Raw genomic sequence first — 23,871 nt, 5'->3', positions numbered from 1 at the left:
TACGCATCGCCAAGCGGTGGGACTTTTTAGGCTATTTACGCAACCTTGAATAGCCGACCCCCTGCTCTGGGCAGATGATGAGACATATTTGTGGTGAAAGTCAGGGCTGTCATAACGGATATCGGGAAGCTGGGAGGTAAGCGGGTCTTTGGATCTAATCTACCTTCTTGAATGTTGCGCACAGCGCCTATGATAAACCGACATGTATCCAGTAGAAATTATATAAAAGGTAGCCTAAGTTATCATAGAAGGTGAATAGGAGGGGTACTGCGGAAAGACTGTCGGGCGACGGTTATGTCATCTTGCCTGGAAACCAGACGTTGAATTGCATAGATTCTATGTCGGGCAAAAATTTGCGTTTGAATCAGATACATTTCCTCTACATGCCATAATGTTGAATACAATTATATTTCAACATATTTTACCGGTTGTCAATGCGGTTTGTCCTTTTGGCGGTATTAATGTGATACAATATATCAACAGGTAAGTATAACTAGGCTACATCAACTTTTCATAGCACTGGTAGTACATTCCGATTTGTATCACCTACAACATGCGCACAAGATGAAAAATACATGCACGCATACTTGCCTAGCTCGTGTACATGTTTACTTGATTCTGCCTCAGGTGATATAAACTAAATGCACTAAGAGTGCTTTTAAAATTGTATGTAATTATACTTTCCTGTGGATATATTGTCTCATATCCCTACCGCCAAGAGGACCAACTGCATGGACAACCGGTAAAGTACCTTTAAAATATCATTTTATGCAACATTGGTTTGTTGAGGTCATGAGAGGAAACTTTCCTGACTCAAACGCGCATTTAAATTTCTAAGTGGCCTACTTTCTAAGAAACTAAATGGCCTACTTTCAGTTTTACTGACACTGTTGAATCTGACCAAATGGGACTCGTATCTTATTATGAGGATTCCACATTTCCGTTAGCGCATTAGTCAACCCTTTTGGGAGTGTGTTTTGTCATACTGCAGCATATCTTTATTCTAGCTAGATTAGTGGACATTTCTAACAGTATAGGCAATTATTAATGTGTTGGGGGGATGAAACATTGAGAATCTCGATCCTGTTCCCTTTGCTCTCTCTTCCTGGGACAGAGGTGGATTTTGGGTAATGTGCTACGATCCTCAAATCAATTAGTTGTATATGTTTATGCATATTCTGCTTCTCTATTGTTTACCTAACCTCACACTTTCACACTACTTTCGAGCGCTAGAGGAGTATTCCCTAATTTCTCCTTAATAGGTGAGGATTTTTTTTATAATTGTCGGCAGGGTTCTGTTTGTATCATGAGAAAGGAATCTAGAAATGTTACGATCCAAAAATCCTTCAGCTCCACTTTCCTTGAAAGGCTCGTGAAAGCAGATGTTTTTCACTAACGCCTTCATCACACCGACCGTGACATTGCGTTTTGGTACACCAGAAGTACATTCGTTTCCAATGGAACGCTGCGTTTGCCTTGCAGCATTGCGTTGCAGTGCGTTCTGTGTGGTCCATACATCGAACGTCTGCATCAAACTGTATGTGTAAACGGTTTGATAGAAATGGTAGCAGAAGGTGAACGTTGAACTTTTGTTGCACACATATCCAGATGACGCTTTCGGTGTGATCAAGACATAACACCTGACTTTTTTCAAGCATACCACAATTCTCCAGCCCCGCAGCAGTGAAATAATTTTAAACGCAGAATGAAGTTATCATCCCTTCAGCTGTTGAGGCCTGTTGTCTTTCACTGGCCTCCCATGACAGAACAGTTTGAATGCTGACACTGTGAGCATTGTTCCAAAAAGCGCTTGGTTGCAGTTAACAGTATGTGCTGGGTGAACAATGTCCTTCTTTGACCTCTGACTGTGCTCTTTATGTGAACTTGCAATGGCAGCCTGGGCCAAAAACGTTGTGACAGTATGTTCCATGCATTATCTAACCAATGAACAAGCTTTTCAAGGGCTTCACCAAGTGCTGTGCAATCTCAGCTGTGGCAGTTAAAAACTGTCTGATAAAGCCTGGTAATTGTATGGATTAAGCTCACCTCTTGTGTGTGGAGGAAACAAGTTGAGACTCAAGAAGCTACACTTTTGGACAATATGAAAGGGGCGTGTCAAAACAGACCCTTCAGATTCCTGTGTTTTATTTTTCCTGTGATTCCTGCTTTTTTTGGGAGATATCCGAGACATGTCACAAGATTGTCTCCACAACCTTGGCTCCTATCAACTTGATAAGTGGCGTCTCTCACAACTCAGATGGCCAGTGTGTGTGAAGTAATGGCTCAGGGAAGCTGTCCCTTAGCTTTGACCGTAGCTGTGCCAGTTGCTGTATCTGTGGTTGGGCTTTATAAGGGTCAACCTGCCCTCCGGACGGTTGCAGTTCAGCAGAACCGGAGCAAAATGACCTCATTAATATCATGTGACCAGTATCTTTAAACCCAGGTGTCTACCAAGATCTTGGCCCCTTTGTTATGTAGGCAAAGCATTCTTTAAAATATGTTTAACACCAGTTTGGGGAAGGACAGGCCTTGGAAACTGCTTACAATGTGCAAGAGCTCTCTCTCTCGGTGAATGTGCTGTGTGTTTGAGTGAATAGGCCTATATGAAAGGGGAAGAGCAAATGTGTTTTTGAGGATGTTAAATGTACATTCAGTTTAAATGCAGTATGTGTAAGTCATTATAACCTGCTGGGACCAGGGTTAAATACCTTTGACCTGCGATAATGGTGATCTGTTAACTCTGACAAATGGATTTTATGGAGGCAAAGGTTTTTCATTAGTCTGGTAGGCGTATCTATAGCTGTTCCATACGAACACAACAGAGGATCTGAGGCAAGGCTACAATCTCATTACAATGTTTTGTCCAAACCTTTTTAAGTGATTAGATAGTATCCTACTACATTATTAAATTCTCATCGTCCTGATGCTTCTTTTACCCTTCTCATTTTAATGAACTAGATTGATCGTGTGCTTTAGACCGTTGTAAAGTATTCACGTACACAGTCTGGGTCCACAATGGTGCCCCTGAGAGAGAGGCTTCCTCACTATGGCCAAATAGAGCAGAGCGCAGCTCTCTCCCTCTCTTTCTCTCTGTCAGTCATTATCTCCACAGACCAGTCATTCAGTTGGCACTGCTACCCCTTCTCTCTTTCTCTCTCCCCTCCTCTCTCCTTCCTTTCCTCTTCTGTCTGTCTGTCTCTCTCTCTGTCTCTCTCTCTCTGTGTTAGTTAACAATGTGTGTCTGTGCTATTGTGAGAGGCATCTGTCACCACCCAGAATGCACTCTGTTCATGCTCAGCAGAGCCCCGATCAAGTTGGTTGGACTAGCTCCTCTCGCTCTGCAACCCTGACATCATGTGACATTATACTGTTCCCGCTGGTGCCTTTCGTGGCTTCAATTCACTATTACTCTACCATTGTATACTTTGTATTCACGTTGAGGTCAGTTATTGTGTTCCGTACGCTGGCAGAAGGGAGGCGTTGTTTTGTTTTTGTTGCAGAGTGATCTTTGCACAGTAGCTGACAGCAAACGTTAATGGAAATCCTCTGTGAGTGACTGATGCTTAGGCTCCTCGTCTGCACGCGGTGGTGCCACTGTATAGCTGTGTCATAACTAAAACCTAAGAAGCTTGAGTTAATGTCAGCGGCATGCAAGTCATGCCATCTCTCTCATACCCAGGTTCTCCTGCTCTGCTTGGCCTTGGCCCTGTCTATCTCCTGTGCCCCCAGGGCCAAGGCCCTTACTGAGCAGCAGCACTTTAATCTGCCTCCATCAGACACCAGCCTGACACACTCACACACACACACGCACACACACACACACACACACACACCTGCTTCACTAAAGCTCCCTAAATCTGTTTAAACCAGGTTAACCTCTCTCTCGTCCTCTAGACATGCTACTAAAAATGTCCTCCCTTATTCACACCCTCACACATCTCCCTATCATTCTTCCGCAGTGGATCAGGATGAATTCATTCCAGGATTCATCAAAACTAGAAAAGCCTTTTTCCCACGCTGCGTTGCCAACAACAATAGACTGAGTCATTATTTTATGTCCTGTCCTAAAATGATACGATGGAAATATGGGTTTATTTTATCTCAACTTATTAAACTCAGTGTGTTTGGTCAGTGTAAATAACGTTTTCAGAGATGCTAATCAAATTAGGCTTAAGGGGTCCCTGGGTTTGTACGTGTCACGGTTGTTTCATGCTAGAGGTTTCCCCTCCTGTATCAACGCTTGAGTGTTTATTTTCCCTATAAATGATGTTTCAGAACATAAGAAGTGAAGTTCTCTCATGGCAGAGGATTATTCCTGCATGTTTATAAAGCATGCATTTTATAACACGGGTTTTGTAATAGTTTTCTATTCTAATGGCTTTCTTCTGCTTCTTTCTACAGTTGATTAAAACTGTGGACATAATCATTTTACCTCACCAAGAAACCTCCTCCACAGCCAAAGTGTCAACCCTACATCCTGCTCACTGAAGCTCTATTCCAAGAGAGGGATGTGGACTTTGTTTGGTACTATTCATCATTTAAAGCTGACTGCAGAAGTAGCAGTCCTCCCTGATCACCAGACCTGATTTGACCGTTAATAGTTTAGCTCAGCCAGCCAGCCCGATTCCTTCTCCCTGTGTCTGATTCAGAGAGGAGCACTGCCCGGCCTCTTCTCCCCACCACCTCCCCTCACGTTGTTGCAGGAGCTGAGTCTCTGCTGCCCAGGGAGGGCTCCCGACATGTCCACCAAGGCGCCCATCTATCTGAAGCGGCGGAGCAGGAAGGGGAAGAAGGAGAAGCTGCGGGACATCCTTTCCTCTGACATGATCAGTCCTCCGCTGGGGGACTTCCGCCACACCATCCATATCGGCAGCGGCGGGGGGGACGACGACCTGTTTGGGGACCTGTCCTTCCTGCAGGGGAAGTTCCACCTTCTCCCTGGGCAGCAGGGCCACAACCTGTCTCAGTGCTCCTCCATGTACGCAGAGCCCTTCCAGTTCAGCCGTACTGCCAGCGACAGCGGACACACACCCTCCTCAGAGAGCTCCCCCCTGCTGAAGAACGCCCTCTCGCTGCCCATCATCGAAGGGGTGCAGGCCATCACCCTACCAGTCACCTCTGCACGCTCCTCCGCCCGCCCCCATCTGCCTCAGAACGCGCCCCCTCCACCCAAGCCTCCCCGACTGCACCTGGATGACGAGATCCTGACACCCCGTCACCCAGGCCTGGACTCGTCTTCTCCCTCAGCACAGGCTCCCAGCAAGACGTCCCAGTTCTGCCCGCCCTCCCCCAGGTTGTCATCAGGCGAGGATGTGTGTATCCAGGACCCTTATCTGGATGATGGGGGCCAGGAGCGCCCCAACCTGTCCCACGCAGGCTCCCTGCTCTCCCTGCACCTGGACCTGGGCCCCTCCATCCTGGACGACGTGCTGCAGATTATGGATAGCCAGCGCCTCAGTGGCCTCAACGGAACCTGTCTGCAGGGAGGGCGGCAGGAGCTCTACACCTGACCATGAGAAGCTCTCGGCCCTCTGTCCTCTTACTGACCTCCTTAGTGTATAAGAGGGGGTTCTGACCTCAACCAAGCCTTGCTGGATTACAGGGCTGGATTTGTACAGTAGTATGCTCATATATATATATATATATATATATATATATATATATATATATATATATATATATATATATATATATATATATGCTTTTTTCTGGAACTTAACTTCAGTTGCTGTTAGTGTTTTAAATTGATGTTGAATATGTTTCTACACTTTTCCATGTGAATTACTTAATTTAGTAAGTACGAAATGAAGTGACAATGAGCCAAAAGCTGACACTGTTAAATCTCCTCTACCCTTCCTCAAAAGAGGATATGAAGAATCCGGTGAAAGAATATACTGCTGGTCAGGAACTGAGGTCAGCATGTATCTGACTGGGATCATATTTGTCAGTGGGAGTGAAATGGTATTGTAAAACCTGAAGGTCACAGTTTGAACTGCACCTGAGCTGTAGACTACTGTCCGTGCTCCTGAGATCACAGTTTGAACTGCACCTGAGCTGTAGACTACTGTCCGTGCTCCTGAGATCACAGTTTGAACTGCACCTGAGCTGTAGACTACTGTCCGTGCTCCTGAGATCACAGTTTGAACTGCAAGTAGCGCGACATTTCAGTCACTGATTAACATTTGCCCTTGTATTTCAAGATAGAAAAATATAATAACATAATGTTGTGAACCGAGCTAACCATTTAACATCCCTTAACGCTCAAAGACAGATTGAATGGCTGTAGCATAGCGTATTCTACTGAATGATTAGCTAAGATCACAGTTTGGTGTCTGTCAAACAGATTTATCCAGCTTACAAAGCTATTCTGGAACTGACATTCTATTCATGGTTGGATATATATATTATCGAAGACACTCTTATTGAAAGATGAACTGTACAACAGGGAGGGTGTCTGCCAAGTGGCGCAGCGGTCTAAGGCACTGCATCTCAGTGCAAGAGGCATCACTACAGACCCTGGTTCGATTCCAGGCTGTATCACAACCGGCCGTGATTGGGAGTCCCATAAAGGTTACATTCATTTGATTTTTTTATGTCTGCAAGGACAAAGATCCAGAGTGGTAGAGAAGGTCACCTCCCTGAGTCAGATGTGTCATTTTCCAGCTTTTGTTGTTTTTGATGCAAGAATGTGAAAGCTGTAACTTTGTATCAGGAGAGACAATGAGTGTTAGAAAGCTCAGTTCCACATCTTTTGACTTTTCAGCAGATCTACAGATAGCCGCTTAAACTGGCCCTCATGCTCTGGTAATTGAGATGTTGGACACGTTTGGAGATTATCTCACCGCTGTAGCCCTCCAAGTCCTTGTGTTACTCAAACTATCTCTGTACCAACACAGAGAAGTTCCGAATCAGACTTTTACCAATGTTATTTGGAATTCTTGTTACAAGATACAGAGAGAGGATTTTAATTTGAGCCAGTTTGCTACAGCAGGAAAATAATACTGCAGCAACAGGACATGTGAATTATTATATGGATCATAATTAATGGACATTCTTGTAAGGGTTGATACATTTTTCAAGTCTGACATTTGTGGAATTACAAACTAATACAGTACAGGGTAGAGTTGCCAGATCACCATTTGCTTCATGGGGTATACAGTACCAGTCAAAAGTTTGGACACAACTACTCATTCAAGGGGTTTTCTTTATTTTGACTATTTTATACATTGTAGAATAATAGTGAAGACATCAAAACTATGAAATAACACAGAATCATGTAGAAACCAAAAAATACATGAGATTCTTCTAAGTAACCACCCTTTGCCTTGATGACAGCTTTGCACACTCTTGGCATTCTCTTAACCAGCTTCATGAGGTAGTCACCTGGAATGCATTTCAAAAAACAGGTGTGCCTTGTTAAGTTCATTTGTGGAATTTCTTTCCTTAATGGGTTTGAGCCAATCAGTTGTGGTGTGACAAGGTAGGGGTGGTATACAGAAGAAGCCCTATTTGGTAAAAGACCAAGTCCATATTATGGCAAGAGCAGCTCAAATAAGCAAAGAGAAATGACAGTCCATCATTACTTTAAGACATGAAGGTCAGTCAATCTAGAAGATTTCAAGAACGTAGAAAGTTTCTTCAAGTGCAGTTGTAAAAACCATCAAGCGCCATGATGAAACTGGCTCTCATGAGGACCGCCACAGGAAAGGAAGACCCAGAGTTACCTCTGCTGCAGAGGATAAGTTCATTAGAGTTACCAGCCTCAGATTGCAGCCCAAATAAATGCTTCAGAGAGTTCAAGTAACAGACACATCTCAACATCAACTGTTCAGAGGAGACTGCATGAATCAGGACTTCATGGTCGAATTGTTGCAAAGAAACCACTACTAAAGGACACCAATAATAAGAAGAGACTTGCTTGGGTCAAGAAACATGAGCAATGGACATTAGACCGGTGGAAATATGTCCTTTGGTCTGATGAGTCTAAATGTGAGATTTTTGGTTCAACCGTCGTATCTTTGTGAGACGCAGAGTAGGTGAATGGATGATCTCTGCATGTGTAGTTCCCACCGTGAAGCATGGAGGTATGGGGGTGCTTTGCTTGTGACACTGTCTGTGATTTATTTAGGCACACTTAACCAGCATGTCTTCCACAGCATTCTGCAGCGATACGTCATCCCATCTGGTTTGCGCTTAGTGGGACTATCATTTGTTTCTCAACAGGACAATGACCCAACACACTTCCAGGCTGTGTAAGGGCTATTTGACCAAGGAGAGTGATGGAATGCTGCATCAGATGACCTGGCTTCCACAATCACTGACCTCAACCCAATTGAGGTGGTTTGGGATGAGTTGGACTGCAGAGGGAAGAAAAAGCAGCCAAAAGTGCTCAGCATATTTGGGAACTCCTTCAAGTCTGTTGGAAAAGCTTGTGAAGCTGGTTGAGAGAATGCCAAGAGTGTGCAAAGCTGTCGTCAAGGGAAAGGGTGGCTATTTTGAAGAATCTCAAATATATTTTTGGTTAATCTCAAATATAAAATATGTTTTGATTTGTTTTAACACTTTTTTGGTTACTACATGATTACATATGTGTTATTTCATATTTTTGAATTCCTCACTATTATTCTGCAATGTAGAAAATAGTAAAAATAAAGGAAAATCCTTGAATGAGTAGGTGTGTCAACTTTTGATTGGTACTGTATAATTTTTTTTCAATATTATTTGAATTAGAATGTAGCAGTCAACTGGAAAATGATAAGGGGATATTGATTCTTCACAAACCCAATAACATATGCATGATTATTTGCACCCAGAGGTGCACGGATTCACTTGAACATTGTAGAAAATATTTTGGATGTGAGATGATAGATAATTTAATATAGAACATACATTGGTTCTTTAACGGTGGACCAATGATGGTTAGGTTTACCTTGAGGATGGACCAATGGCACAACATGTTGGATTCCCCGTTAACACATTATACCAAGATATACCATATTGTAGGAAAACAGACTACGTTTGTGCATAACGCTTAACAATGTCATTATAGTCTCATATTAGATTACATTTCTTGATATTTTACTTTGACAAACTCACTGAAGTACAATAAACCCTTTTCCTGCACAATAAAATGTTAACATTTACAATAAACCTGTTGGCAAGCATTGTAACAGCATAGTTCCATGAATTACAGCTTTTAAACTGCTCTAATGTCTGTTTACTTTTGTATATCAACTCATCAGGCCACATCTATCAACATATAATGTCCTCATTCCATAAAATCCACCCTGTGCATGCTTTATGTGATTTCTAAATCAGCTGGAAAAGCCCTTGGACTCCATAGCTGACATTTTGGGAAGAGGACTGTATTAGTAGACATATGCTTCAACTCCGAGAGAGAGAGAGAGGGTGTGATAAGATGTACTGCAGCACAGTCTGATCCGTAGCCCAAGCCTGGTCCAGATACTGGAGCTGTCCTGCTGACCGTGGCCAGGCCAGGATGGTGTTACGTAAGACTGTGTCTGTTTACTCTGGAGCTCTGCTGACAGACATGCGGCCAACTCCTCAGTACAGTACACCAGCCTCTCCTGCATCGTGGAGGACTGTTGTTGGACTAATGTTGACACTAATAACCTTCACTGGCTTTTACAATCTAGTTAAAGTCAGTATGTACAGTATACGACTATGTGAACATACTTTGGTCTTTTTTTAAGCTGTGAAATATGCTATGCCACCTACGATAATTGAACTCAAGTTATTTTGGCATGTTTCACATTGTATCTATCTACTTGTCCTGACCTTCAAGTAGCTGTTGGTTCTTTTAGAAAGGGATTGCAGCATACAGAACCAAACACATATCGGAATCACCAGATATGAGGCTACACGCAGGGAACTATAGGCACCAAACTTATCAAAGTTTTGTAGATGTCTCTTACATCATAACCTTTGCTGATCTTCCATTTTTGCACAATAATTATGTGTTTGATGATGACTTATCATGCTGCTATCAATTGTCGTATTTTAAGTGCTGGGACAAATTATTTACTGCCATCACAAAATTGATTACAAGCTGTAAATGAATAAATGCAATAATATGGTTACAAGAAAAATGACGTCCTTGTTTTGTCTTTTCTGTTGTGTTTGCCATGGCCCATCCAGTTTTTTAATAGCTCTGGGAACACCACTGAGACGGGCCCTGCAGGGGGAGGCTCTACGAAGGAGACGGGGGTGAAACCGCTGGGGCAGATGAGGAGAGGCCAAAGATATTTATTTGTAACCTTTTCTCTCATGGTGTATTTCTGATCAGAGCAAATAGTTGCAGCAAACAAGTTAAAAACAACGCTGTTTCAACTGTGTTTTCAAAAAGCTTGTTGTAAATTTGTTTTCATCTTGATATTTTTTTCTGCCCCTTTGAGCTTGAGTCTTCAAGGAACTTCAGAGATGGAAAGATATTGGGCTCCCGAGTGGCGCAGCGGTCTAAGGCACTGCATCTCAGTGCTTGAGGCGTCACTACAGACACCCTGGTTAGATTCCAGGCTGTATCACAACCGGCCGTGATTGGGAGTCCCACAGTTGGCCCAGCGTTGTCCAGGTTTGGCCGGTGTAGGCCGTCATTGTAAATAAGAATTTGTTCTTAACTGACTTGCCTAGTTAAATAAAGGTTACATTTAAAAAAATATATATTCTAGTGCAGGCGTCACATTTTATTTGACCTTCGTTATACTGGAATAGTTTAGAAAATTAAAACCATGAGAGGAGTTGGGTTTGATGGAGTGGCGCAAACAAGACGCTTTTGTGCCATTCTGGGAATGCCTGGAAGTCCCTATATGCACCGATTCAGATCTACACAAGCTCTTGTGTTTCTCTGCAGAGAAAGCGAAACACAGTGATTGGTGCACCAGCAGACATGCCAGGAGATTTCTAAGGTGACCTCCAGAATATACTTCTGTTGATTCTTAACCGCACAATCTATTCCTCTCTAAATGAATCATACTCAAAACCTCACGCTACAGTATAAGTGGAATGTGTCCCCACTGGCCTGGATAAATGATGTAACTGCAAAACAAAAACACCAGTGGCATTCGAAGAAGAACCCTGGTAAGTTTCACAATCAAACAAGTGTTGTTTTTCACCGTCTCCCTCATTGGCTAGGAACAAGAGCTGTGTGTCTTGAAGCATGGTATACACAGATGTGTTGAGGGGATAAGGATGATGGAAAGGCCTGCCGAGTGCCCATGCCAGCCTCTTTCTCCCTGGCCTGAGTTTAGACCTCCGCTGGGGTGGTATAGCAGGATGAGGTTGTCATGAATAGAGGAAAGGGTTTAACATGAAAGATGCAATATAGGGGCACTGACAGGTCTGAAATTGGGTAGCATTCAGTGAGTTAGACAGTTTACATGTCAGAAGAGCTACCTGAAATCTTTGGCCAGAATGATCCTTTCCTTCCACTTGGTTACATCTCCATCTGCTGGACATTTTAGTATATCACTAGAAGTAGTACATTAATCAGTTATAATAGTAACACTGAAGTCTAAATTACATTACACAAGACATGATTTAATCATGTTGCCTGAAATTTCATAGTGCCTAAAACCCATAGCTGGCTATTGTAACCCCCCCCCTTCCCGCGCAGGCGCAAACTATCCACGACAAAGCAAACCAAGATGGCGGCTGTTGTTGAGAATGTTGTCAAACTGTAAGTACTGTTCTTTTCCACCTAGTTAAAGTACGCAAATGTGTTTTACGTTTAAATATAATAAAGGTCGGTGGTAGCAGAAACATGTATATGTTATGGTAAATTGCCGAACATGTTCGTTAAAGGAACCGAGTAACTCAGTTATCAAACTGAGTAGTTGAGCTTTGCGGACTGTAGGAAATGGCTAGCCTGTGGTGTAATACGCCGATTATCTTGCAAAACGTTGTGTCTGTTGCAACAGAAACCGTTTACTCCAAACGGAAAACGCAAACGAGAGTTTATATTGGACAAATATAGGTAGGTCCCTCCCCGTTTCGTTTTTAAATGGCAAACGTTATCCGTAATGAATAAACCCCAGCTAGTTAGCCATCTGTGTCAGCAGAGTCAACACTCAGCAGGTCAGCTAGCTAACGTTTTGTCAATAGTTGTGGTTAATGAACACATTGAAAGGAACCAAATCTCATTATTTAACCAAACGTCGGGCACAAGTTAGCAAATGTACATGAAGAATTGCAGTCATTGTGGTAGCGATCTAATGTTGCTAGCTAAAATGATTGTAAACTAGATAGCTAGCAAGTCACTGTCCCGCTTTACTCTCACCGTGTGTGTTTTCAAACTCCCCTTTTGAATTAGTCGGATTACGGATAGGGAGTTGCGGATATCCCGTTGGCAACTTGGTTGTTACGTTTAGCTTCTTAGAGTGCATAGAGACTGTTGTTGTAGTATGTAAGGTTAGGCCTACTAGTTAGAAATTAGTCCAGGTCTTGTACAATATGTGTTCTGAATTTATCTGCTGACACTGTCTGCAGATGTTGTCCTAGCATGCTTTTATGTGGAATGCATGTTTTGTTGAGCTTTACAACAGGAAGTCCATGTGTCACCACAATGCATTAGTCACTATAAAAGTCATGTCTTTGGGGCAGTGTTAAAGATAACTTTTGCCGAAGGAGTTCGGTGATATGAATCAGATGTGGTTTTCATCAAGACAATACAACCAAGTTATTACAACCAGTTATTACGCTTATTTCCCAAAAGCTTTCGTATCATTTTGCATAAAATAGATTTTAAATGATAGTACTACGAAGCTTTCAGGACACCCCACAGAGCATTTAGGTAAGTAAAAAAATGGGTTTCACTCATGCGGATTCGTGTTGAAAATCTGAACCAGCAGAGGCTGTGCTTCATACCAGGCAGACGCCGTTGCCAAGCCAACAAAAGAGCACCTGCTGACACATTCACCAGTTACTAAGTCCAGGGACACAATTACATAGTTTGCTTGCCTGCTGCTCCGAGGTGCCAACATAAAAGGGACAAAAAGGGTTTTAGCTGAGGCTGTGATAAAGGCTTTGAAGTTTTAATTATTTTGAGCCTATTTTATGGCATAGTAGAGAGGTAGCCTAGAATTCAGATAGCATGATTTGGCTTAAGGAGGTGGTAGGACCACATACCACACCTACCCCTATGGTAGAGAAACGCACCAGGTACTGTCAGTGCATGCATGTATACTTCTTATCACAGTATACACAGGCAGTCTGTTTCATAGTGCTAACTTGTCCCTGGCTGCTCCTCTCTGTGTGAGGGTGCAGGCTCGGAGAGCAGTACTACAGAGATGCCATGGAGCAGTGCCATAACTACAACGCCCGGCTATGTGCGGAGAGGAGTGTTCGAATGCCCTTCCTGGACTCTCAGACTGGAGTGGCGCAGAGCAACTGCTACATTTGGATGGAGAAGAGACACAGGGGACCAGGTTAGAAATACAGTACGCATACACACTAACTGAAGTCGCGTAGGAGTTTTCTTTCAGAACTACTGAGTTCACAGATTCGAGTAGTAGGCTATGTCATTCACCACCTTCTCATGATCTGGAGATGAGAACAAGAGAGAGCACTGTAGTTCAAGCCCTCTGGAGAACTTGGGTTGAGCTATGTAAGCTGAAACATTAAACCAAGTCTTTTAGATATGTCACAGTAAATGCCTTTTGATGGGTCCACATAAAAGTCTAGAACGTATTTAGTTGTAGGTACACTTCAAATGTTTTATTTTCACATGCTTCGTAAACAACAGTTGTAGACTAACACCGTACCCAAACCGTCCGCGCCATCGTGCGCACATTTATTTTGTCCCCCCCACACCAAACGCGATCATGACACGCAGGTTAAAATATCAAAACAAACTCTGAACCAATAAAATTAATTTGGGGACAGGTCGAAAAGCATTCAACATTTATGTCAATTTAGCTAGCTAGCTTGCAGTTGCTAGCTAAGTTGTCCTATTTAGCTAGCTTGCTGTTGCTAGCTAATTTGTCCTGGGATATAAACGTTGAGTTATTTTACCTGAAATGCACAAGGTCCTCTACTCTGACAATTAATCCAAATACAAAATGGTCAACCAAATCGTTTCTAGTCATTTCTCCTCCTTTTCAGCCTTTTTCTTCTTTGGACTTTATATGGCGATTGGCATCTAATAGTATTACCACGACCGACCTCAGTTTGTCTTTCATTCACCCATGTGGGTATAACCAATGAGGAGATGGCATGTGGGTATCTGCTTCTATAAACCAATGAGGAGATGCGAGAGGCAGGACTTGCACTGCGTTCAGCGTCACAAATAGAACTGTGGCTTGCGGAAGTATTTACCCCCCATGGCATTTTTCCTGTTTTGTTGCCTTACAACCTGGAATTGAAATGTATTGTTTGGGGGTTTGTATCATGTGAGTTACACAACATGCCTACCACTTTGAAGATGCAAAATATTTTTTTGTGTGAAACAAACAAGAAATAAGGCACAAAAAAACAGTACTTGAGCGTGCATAACTATTCACCCCCCCGAAGTCAATACTTTGTAGAGCCACCTTTTGCAGCAGTTACAGCTGCAAGTTTCTTGGGGTAAGTCTCTATGACCTTGGCACATCTAGCCACCATTCTTCAAGGCAAAACTGCTCCAGCTTCTTCAAGTTGGATGGGTTCCGTTGATATACAGCAATCTTTAAGTCATACCACAGATTCTCAATTAGATTGAGGTCTGGGTTTTGACTAGACCATTCCAAGACATTTAAATGTTTCCCTTTAAACCACTCGAGTGTTGCTTTAGCAGTATACTTAGGGTCATTGTCCTGCTGGAAGGTGAACCTCCATCCCAGTCTCAAATCTCTGGAAGACTGAAACAGGTTTCCCTCAAGAATTTCCCTGTATTTAGCACCATCCATCATTCCATCAATTCTGACCAGTTTCCCTTTCCCTGCCGATGAAAAACATCCCCACAGCATGATGCTGCCACCACCATGGTGTTCTCGGGGTGATAAGAGGTACTGGGTTTGCGCCAGACATAACTATTTGTCAATATATCAAACTCAACGTGTAATATCCTGAACTTGACAATACATCAAGTATGTTTCCTTAAAAGTGACTTAAACCACAAACACAGCTTTTACCAGCCAAAGTACCTGAACACAAAGTACACACAATCTCACATACAGACACACATACAGTGCATTCGGAAAGTATTCAGACCCCTTCACTTTTTCCACATTTTGTTATGTTACAGCCTTATTCTAAAATTGATTAAAAAAATACATTTCCCTCATCAATCTACACTCAATACCCCATAATGACAATGCAAAAGGTTTTTAGACATTTTTGCAAATGTTGTAAAAAAAACCAACTGAAATACCTTATTTACATAAGTATTCAGACCCTTTGCTATGAGACTTGAAATTGAGCTCAGGTGCATCCTGTTTTTATTTATCATCCTTGAGATGTTTCTACAACTTGATTGGAGTCCACCTGTGGTAAATTCAATTGATTGGACATGATTTGGAAAGGCACACCTGTCTGTATAAGGTCCCACAGTTGACAGTGCATGTCAGAGCAAAAACCAAGCCATGAGGTGGAAGGAATTGTTCATAGAGCTTTGAGACAGGATTTACCTTGATGGCCAAAAAGCTCAATTTTAGTCTCATCTGACCAGAGTACCTTCTTCCATATGTTTGGGGAGTCTCCCACATGTCTTTTGGCGACACCAAACGTGTTTGCTTATTTTTTTTTCTTTAAGCAATGGCATTTTTCTGGCCACTCTTCCATAAAGCCCAGCTCTGTGGAGTGTACGGCTTAAAGTGGTCCTATGGACAGATACTCCAATCTCCGCTGTGGAGCTTTGCAGCTCCTTCATGGTTATCTTTGGTCTCTTTGTTGCCTGTCTGATTAATGCCCTCCTTGCCTGGTCTGTGAGTTTTGGTGGACGGACCTCTTTTGGCAGGTTTGTTGCGGTGCCATATTCTTTCAATTTTTTAATAATGGATTTAATGGTGCTCTGTGGGATGTTCAAAGTTTCTGATATTTTTTTTATAACCCAACCCTGATCTGTACTTCTCCACAACTTTGTCCCTGACCTGTTTGGAGAGCTCCTTGGTCTTCATGATGCCGCTTGCTTGGTGGTGCCCTATATATAGGGCACCACCAAGGGATCATGTGACACTTAGATTGCACACAGGTGGACTTTATTTAACTTATTATGTGACTTCTGAAGGTAATTGGTTTGCACCAGATCTTATTTAGGGGCTTCATAGCAAAGGGGGTGAATACATTTACATTTACATTTAAGTCATTTAGCAGACGCTCTTATCCAGAGCGACTTACAAATTGGTGCATTCACCTTATGATATCCAGTGGAACAACCACTTTACAATAGTGCATCTAAATCTTTTAAGGGGGGGGGGGGTTAGAAGGATTACTTTATCCTATCCCAGGTATTCCTTAAAGAGGTGGGGTTTCAGGTGTCTCCGGAAGGTGGTGATTGACTCCGATGTCCTGGCGTCGTGAGGGAGCTTGTTCCACCATTGGGGTGCCAGAGCAGCGAACAGTTTGGACTGGGCTGAGCGGGAACCGTGCTTCCTCAGAGGTAGGGGGGCCAGCAGGCCAGAGGTGGATGAACGCAGTGCCCTTGTTTGGGTGTAGGGCCTGATCAGAGCCTGAAGGTATGGAGGTGCCGTTCCCCTCACAGCTCCGTAGGCATATGAATACATATGTACGCACCACTTTTCCGTTTTTTATCTTTAGAATTTTTTGAAACAAGTAATTTTTTTTGCTTCACACAAAATAGTCCAAATTGGTATGCCCATTACATGAAATCCAAATAAAAATCAATTTCAATTACAGGTTGTAATGCAACAAAATAGGAAAAACGCCAAGGGGGATGAATACTTTAGCAAGGCACTGTATTTTAACGCTTGGCAGCGCAGACTCTTGTTGGTGCGCGCGAGCAGTGTGGGTGCAATAATTCAATAACTTGTATTTTAAAGTTTATTTTGCGACGCGAGCAGTGTGGTCAGCATGTAAGAGTGAAATGCTTACTTACGGCCCTTCCCAACAATGCAGAAAGAAAAATATAGAAAAACAATAACACAAGTAGTAAATACACAATAAGTAACGATAACATGGCTATATACAGTGCATTCGGAAAGTATTCATACCCCTTGACTTTTTCCACATTTTATTTACGTTACAGCCTTATTCAAAAATGGATTAAATCGTTTTCCACCTCATCAATCTACACACAATACCCCATTAAAAAAAATGGTTTTTAGAAATGTTTGCAAATGTATTCAAAATAAAAACAGATCACATTTATATAAGTATTTAGACCCTTTACTCAGTACTTTGTTGAAGCACCTTTGGCAGCGATTACAGCCTCGAGTCTTCTTGGGTATGACACTACAAGCTTGACACACCTGTATTTGGGGAGTTTCTCCCATTCTCTGCAGATCCTCTCAAGCGCTGTCATATGGTGTATTGTCTGTAGATTGACCAAGATTTTTTTATTGAATCCATTTTAGAACACAGCTGTAACGTAACAAAATGTGGGAAAAATCAAGGGATCTGAATACTTTCCGAAGGCACTGTATGCATGTGCTGTCACTGTGGGGACATAGGGTGCTCACTAACATGCAACTATCTGTCCTCTCTCAGGCATGGCCCCAGGACAGTTGTACACCTACCCATCCCGCAGGTGGAGGAAGAAACGACGAGCCCACCCCCCAGAGGATCCCCGGCTCGTCTTCCCTCCTCTAAAGTCAGGTACGTCCTTATCATGACATACTGCGCCGCTTAATAATACTAAAGCTGTGTTGACATGTTTGTGTGCCCCTCTGTGCGTCATTTTCCTGTTTGTTCTTTACTCATGTGTAAAGGTTGTTTGTGGTTCTCCCTGTCTGTAGAGCTGGACTTGGGGTTAAAGAAGGATTCCCTGTCCTCTGATGGCAGCAGTCTGGAGGCCCTGCTGAAGGGAGAACCCCTGGACAAACGGGTTCCTCCGGAGCTCCGAGGGCCTGAGGAGGAGTCCAGTCTGACAGACTACACTGGTGGGGCGGTCACCCCTGCAGCACGCGTCAGAAAGGTAACGTAGCCTGCTGTGGTTGGATGGACCGTGTGTGATACCTAGCTTGTTTACTACTCCTCCAGTGACACTAGCTACTACAGCTACATGCATTGCTCTGTCAACACAGAGAGTCCTGGAGCCAGATGACTTCCTGGATGACTTGGAGGATGAGGACTATGAGGAGGACACCCCAAAAAGAAGAGGCAAAGGAAAGGGAAAGGTGAGCGAAGCTATTCTAAACCAATAATTGTTAGTGATGTTAAGGGCATGTCATCTGAAATGGTGTCCAGTGCGGCAACATGACTGTACCTATGATATTGGGGATGGTGTGTTATGACGGCGTGTTTGTCCACAGGGTCGTGGAGTAAGCAGTGCCAAGAAGAAGCTGGACGCTGCGGCGGCTGCGCTGGAGGACAAGGACAAGCCCTACTCCTGTGACAGTGAGTCCCAGGGGGGTGCAGCAGGGCCTGGGTGGGGAACAGTGGGAGTACAGATGGGCTTTTGCAGAGGGGGCTACTCTCTAGGAACTCTCTTCCTGGGAAGCAGTCAGTCTGTTTTTAGCTCCTGAAATTGTCATCTCTTGCAGCTGAAACTCAGACACTCGGGCGCATTGTTGATGCCTTTCTGATTCTCTCTGTCTGTGACCGTACTTCTGAGTCTTTCTGTCTATGCTCTCTCTCTCCTCTCTTTCAGACACTTTCAAACAAAAGCATATTTCAAAACCTTCTGAAAGAGGTATATTTCTCTCGCATTTATTTTTCCTCTGCCTCCAGTCCAGTCTGCTTAATGCCTGTTTGTTTTTCTCTCTCTGTGTGTGTTGGCTAAATGTAGAACACTGAGATTAGTTGAACCCATAGTGTAGGCTAAATGTAGAACACTTTGAGATTAGTTGAACCCATAGACCATGCTAAATGTAGAACACTTTGACATTAGTTGAACCCATAGACCATGCTAAATGTAGAACACTTTGAGATTAGTTGAACCCATAGACCATGCTAAATGTAGAACACTTTGAGATTAGTTGAACCCATAGACCATGCTAAATGTAGAACACTTTGAGATTAGTTGAACCCATAGACCATGCTAAATGTATAACACTTTGAGATTAGTTGAACCCATAGACCATGCTAAATGTAGAACACTTTGAGATTAGTTGAACCCATAGACCATGCTAAATGTAGAACACTTTGAGATTAGTTGAACCCATAGACCATGCTAAATGTAGAACACTTTGAGATTAGTTGAACCCATAGACCATGCTAAATGTAGAACACTTTGAGATTAGTTGAACCCATAGACCATGCTAAATGTAGAACACTTTGAGATTAGTTGAACCCATAGACCATGCTAAATGTATAACACTTTGAGATTAGTTGAACCCATAGACCATGCTAAATGTAGAACACTTTGAGATTAGTTGAACCCATAGACCATGCTAAATGTAGAACACTTTGAGATTAGTTGAACCCATAGACCATGCTAAATGTCGCTGCCTCCCCTCATCCACTAAATGGCTCTCATTTAAGGTAAAATTCAATTGACTTGAAGTCAAAGTTAACTTGAAATGCTTGAGAGTGGATTGTAAATGTGTAGTGTGGAGATGCCTTCTCTGTGCTTGGTTTCCACCACAGTTTAAGTAGCAGTCTAAATTTGTATTATTTTATCCTAAATTACATTTAGGCTACTCCAACAGTAGTTTGTCTTCAGGACTGTCTTGGCTCTGTATTGCACACTTATTACACACACTACAGCCAATCAACTGTTGGCTATATGTTTGTCATAATCTGGCTTTGTGTCTCTTAATTTAGTATGTCTCATTTGCATTTCTTTAAAAAATAAAGGAGAGCCGCACACTCATTTGCATTTCTTAACTCAATTACTTTTTTCTTAACTCATCTACGTCCTGTCCTGTCTCATCCTCCTCACCTGTTTCTTTAGAGTGAAGTAGTGCCTCTGCGTTTGTTTTGAACCACCAGCTTGGGGCTGTGTGGGTCCTGGTGTGAGAGTGCCTATGCAATGCCTGTGGGTGGGAGGAATGTTGTTAAGAGCCTTGTCCATTCAGAAGAATACTAACCTGGGTTCTGCACCATGGCCTTTGACTGGCAGGCTGGGAAAGGGACAGGGGGCTGGGAGCTGACCTAGTCAGTAATCTTGCCCCTCTAGAAATCAGATGAAGAAATGAGAGGGTGATTGAGTGAGTGGAGGGATTAAGAGAGCGTGGGAGGGCGAGCGAGAGGAAGGGAGGGAGGAAGTGTTTGGTCTGCTGGTACATCTTATGCTAGACCTGAGGCTGGGGCAAAACACTGACATCTTTGTTTCCACGACTCAGACAATCCCACCACAAATCCATCTATTTATAACCCTGAGTATTAGTCTAGTCTAGACTCCTCATGCCATTACCAAAGCACCAGAGTTCTAGTCTGGCACAGGAAGAGTAATCTTCATTCAAGTTATTAGTACTAATCTAAGCTGTTTGGTCCATTCATTAAAACAGACTCCATCAGGCTAAATTCTAGAAGCTAGATTGAGATCTCTCCAATGGTTTTGTCTGCTGAAAAGATTCATTCCCACGAACGGATCTCGCCTTCTCCGCTCCTGTTGAAATTGAATTGCGCAATTGTCATTCAGGGCCACAGATGGTCTCTCGCCTCCAGCTATTAAGTGCAAATTGAAACGTCTGGAAACGTAATATCACTCTTCCAAGATGAGCCAGTGCAGACTGGAGGGTAGCAGAGTTATGGACGTGCTGAAACTGTTTGACCAAGTGGGAGGATAGGCAAAACAGCAGGCCATTGCAGAGGACAGGAGTGCATGGATATGATTTTTAGCATCAGTAAATGCCACGGCAAGGTCAGATCCGAGCGATTAGGAAACAATGTACTCTGACCTCAAATGAAGGCTACTTAATTGTTTACGTATGTTTTTGTTTTCACACGTGTTGTGTTTGGGGGTTTCTCTGGCAGTCTGTGGGAAGCGTTACAAGAATCGTCCGGGCCTGAGTTACCACTACACCCACTCCCACCTGGCTGAGGAGGAGGGAGAGGACAAGGAGGAGCCTGAGGTCCACACTCCCACTCCGCCCCAGCCTGAGGAGCCTAAGAGTAAGTGACCAGTCATTGGTGGGGTCATTTATAGGTCATTGATTGGTCGTGTCCAAAATCTGTCTTGCCTACTACTTACTAAAAATAAATACTGTGTATAATCGTACTACATACTATTTAGAACGTACTGTTTAGTACAACATAATGCAGTAAGCAACAAATATCAACATCCTAGGCTTTACAATCCTGAGAATACATCATCTAATACGCAATTGTGTTGATTCCCGCCATTCGTTCATTTGGGTACAGTGCGTCCCGTTATATCATTATCTGTAGTCAAACACGCGCGAGTCTGGACAGACGATTCTCTTCCTCAAAAGTGTACAGCGAATTTTACTAGATGAAAAGCTGAAATTAGTATGAATGACATCCTGGCATTTAAAGCATACAATATTTTCCAAATTTCATATACTATAAAATGTTCGTTTTTCATATAGCGAAAATGCGTTCTATTTAGAACACAAGTATAGATATTCGGACACGGTCAATGACACTGGATCCTTGTTAATCTATAACCTTTAAATGCATACATTGTTTTATTCTGTGTCTCTCCCTCACAGCACCCAAGAAAGGTCCAGATGGTTTGGCGATACCCAATAACTACTGTGACTTCTGCCTGGGAGACTCTGCCCTCAACCAGAAGACGGGCCAGTCAGAGGAGCTGCAGTCCTGCTCAGACTGTGGACGTTCAGGTAACCACACCACCCCTGGCCTTTACACTGAGAGACAGGGATAACCTCGGCATTTGAGACCATTTTGTATGGGCGTGTGTGAGTGGTAGTCTTTACTTTAGGATCCGTATTGAGTGTGTTCAGGGTCAGACGCGTGATGGCATAATTACAAAGACCAGCAGTAATGACAGTGGCAGACAGGGTTTGTCCTGTGAGACCCATTCTCTGTGTCCAACCCAGGCCACCCATCCTGCCTGCAGTTCACCCCCGTGATGATGGCTGCAGTGAAGACCTACCGCTGGCAGTGCATTGAGTGCAAGTGCTGCAACATCTGTGGCACCTCAGAGAACGACGTGAGTTCACCTGCAGGCGTCATGCTTATTACCGTTGGATAAATGAAGTGCGCTGTATATTTATAATGAAGTGGTGCACTGTGAACTGCGTTGTATAATGAGCCTGTGGTCTTTCGTCCAGGACCAGCTTCTGTTCTGTGATGACTGTGATAGAGGCTATCACATGTACTGTCTCAGCCCCCCTATGGCTGAACCTCCAGAAGGTAAGAGCAGGATGTGAACAACATGTCTGTTCCACAATGTTGGCTGAAATGGGCTTTTTCACAGCCACTGCCCCATTTGCCTGTCTAATAAGGGAGATTTGAGTCAACAGCTCTTTTGGTAACGAGTGTTGTGGGTTTCCTCTCCGTAGGGAGGAAGATTTATCTCAGTAAATTTGGCAGAGCCGAGTGTCCAAGTAGAGCTCTAGGGCAGCGTAGCCAGACAACCATAGCATGGCCAGGTTATTTACTGATGAATCACCTCTTTCAGCTCTTAGCTAGCGTTGAAATGCTTCATCAGTGCAAAGTATTAGATCACAAAATAGCCTCTACCTTGAGACCCACTGACTTCAACTGGGCTAATGACATGAGGTAGGTCCATGGAAGAAAGAGGATATTTATAGGACTAAATGTCTGTGAGTCATTCACCTCTGTTTCCTTGTGTCCTCTTTAACAGGGAGCTGGAGCTGCCATCTGTGTCTGGACCTATTGAAAGACAAGGCATCAATATACCAGACCCGTAATGTCCCTCCGTCGTGATGGACCCCCATCCTCACATATAACCCTCCCTCCACAGTGAGGTTCTCTCTCCGTGGTCAGTAGAGCAGAGGGGGTGGGACAGATGACTTGTGAAAAGGGAAGTGTACCTTACCAGCCCCCCCCCCCCCCCGGTGAAACACGCTTAGGTTTGGTTGTTCTATGACTGTTACACAGTTCCAAGCTCAAGTGACCCATGTAGGCTTTTGTTTTCAACTATTTGTCAATCTATCAAACTCAACGTGTAATATCCTGAACTTGACAATACATCAACTATGTTTCCTTAAAAGTGGCTTAAACCACAAACACAGCTTTTACCAGCCAAAGTACCTGAACACAATGTACACACAATCTCTGATACAGACACACATACAGTGCATTCGGAAAGTATTCAGACCCCTTCACCTTTTCCACATTTTGTTACGTTACAGCCTTTTTCTAAAATTGATTAAAAAAATACATTTTCCTCATCAATCTACACTCAATACCCCATAATGACAATGCAAAAGGTTTTTAGACATGTTTGCAAATTTTGTTTAAAAAAATTACTGAAATACCTTATTTACATAAGTATTCAGACCCTTTGCTATGAGACTCGAAATTGAGCTCAGGTGAATCCTGTTTCCATTGATCATCCTTGAGATGTTTTTACAACTTCATTGGAGTCCACCTGTGGTAAATTCAATTGATTGGACATGATTTGGAAAGACACACAGTTGACAGTGCATGTCAGAGCAAAAACCAAGCCATGAGGTCAAAGGAATTGTCCGTAGAGCTCAGAGACAGGATTGTGCCGAGGCACAGATCTGGGGAAGGGTACCAAAAAATGTCTGCAGCATTGAAGGTCCCCAAGAACACAGTGGCCTTCATCATTCTTAAATGGAAGAAGTTTGGAACCACCAAGACTCTTATTTTTGCCCGGCAATACTGAGAAATTGGGGG

At 43.2% G+C, this 23,871-nt stretch overlaps 2 protein-coding genes across 4 annotated transcripts; both read left to right on the top strand.

Moving 5' to 3' along the window:
* Positions 1–5,634, top strand: LOC115154709 (cdc42 effector protein 2-like). Its single transcript, XM_029701197.1, has 2 exons — positions 1–136; positions 4,402–5,634. The coding sequence occupies exon 2, from the start codon at positions 4,740–4,742 to the stop codon at positions 5,508–5,510; it is 771 nt and encodes a 256-aa protein (XP_029557057.1). The 5' UTR covers positions 1–136; positions 4,402–4,739; the 3' UTR covers positions 5,511–5,634.
* dpf2 (double PHD fingers 2) lies at positions 19–23,390 on the top strand. Of its 3 annotated transcripts, XM_029701194.1 has the most exons (12): positions 11,620–11,695; positions 13,282–13,442; positions 17,659–17,766; positions 17,907–18,085; positions 18,195–18,287; positions 18,423–18,507; positions 18,761–18,802; positions 21,031–21,168; positions 21,729–21,860; positions 22,080–22,192; positions 22,314–22,395; positions 22,850–23,390. In XM_029701194.1, the coding sequence occupies exons 1-12, from the start codon at positions 11,664–11,666 to the stop codon at positions 22,930–22,932; spliced, it is 1,248 nt and encodes a 415-aa protein (XP_029557054.1). In that variant the 5' UTR covers positions 11,620–11,663; the 3' UTR covers positions 22,933–23,390. The 3 variants fall into 3 exon arrangements, with proteins under 3 accessions (XP_029557055.1, XP_029557054.1, XP_029557056.1); XM_029701195.1 differs by lacking the exons at positions 11,620–11,695; positions 18,761–18,802 and adding an exon at positions 19–136; XM_029701196.1 differs by lacking the exon at positions 18,761–18,802.
* The last annotated feature ends 481 nt before the right edge of the window (positions 23,391–23,871 follow it).

Source organism: Salmo trutta, chromosome 19 (assembly GCF_901001165.1).
Source record: "Salmo trutta chromosome 19, fSalTru1.1, whole genome shotgun sequence".
Classification (NCBI taxonomy): Eukaryota; Metazoa; Chordata; class Actinopteri; order Salmoniformes; family Salmonidae; genus Salmo; species Salmo trutta.
Note: the sequence above shows the minus strand (reverse complement) of the source record. Positions and strands in the feature narration are given on the sequence as shown.

Bases quoted from the DNA above. Each gene is read 5' to 3' on its own strand.
- dpf2 (XM_029701194.1), top strand. From the start codon at position 11,664: ATGGCGGCTGTTGTTGAGAATGTTGTCAAACT. The intron at 18,288-18,422 runs GTGAGCGAAGCT...GTTTGTCCACAG, and splicing joins GAGGCAAAGGAAAGGGAAAG to GGTCGTGGAGTAAGCAGTGC. The intron at 22,193-22,313 runs GTGAGTTCACCT...TCTTTCGTCCAG, and splicing joins GTGGCACCTCAGAGAACGAC to GACCAGCTTCTGTTCTGTGA.
- LOC115154709 (XM_029701197.1), top strand. From the start codon at position 4,740: ATGTCCACCAAGGCGCCCATCTATCTGAAGCGGCGGAGCAGGAAGGGG.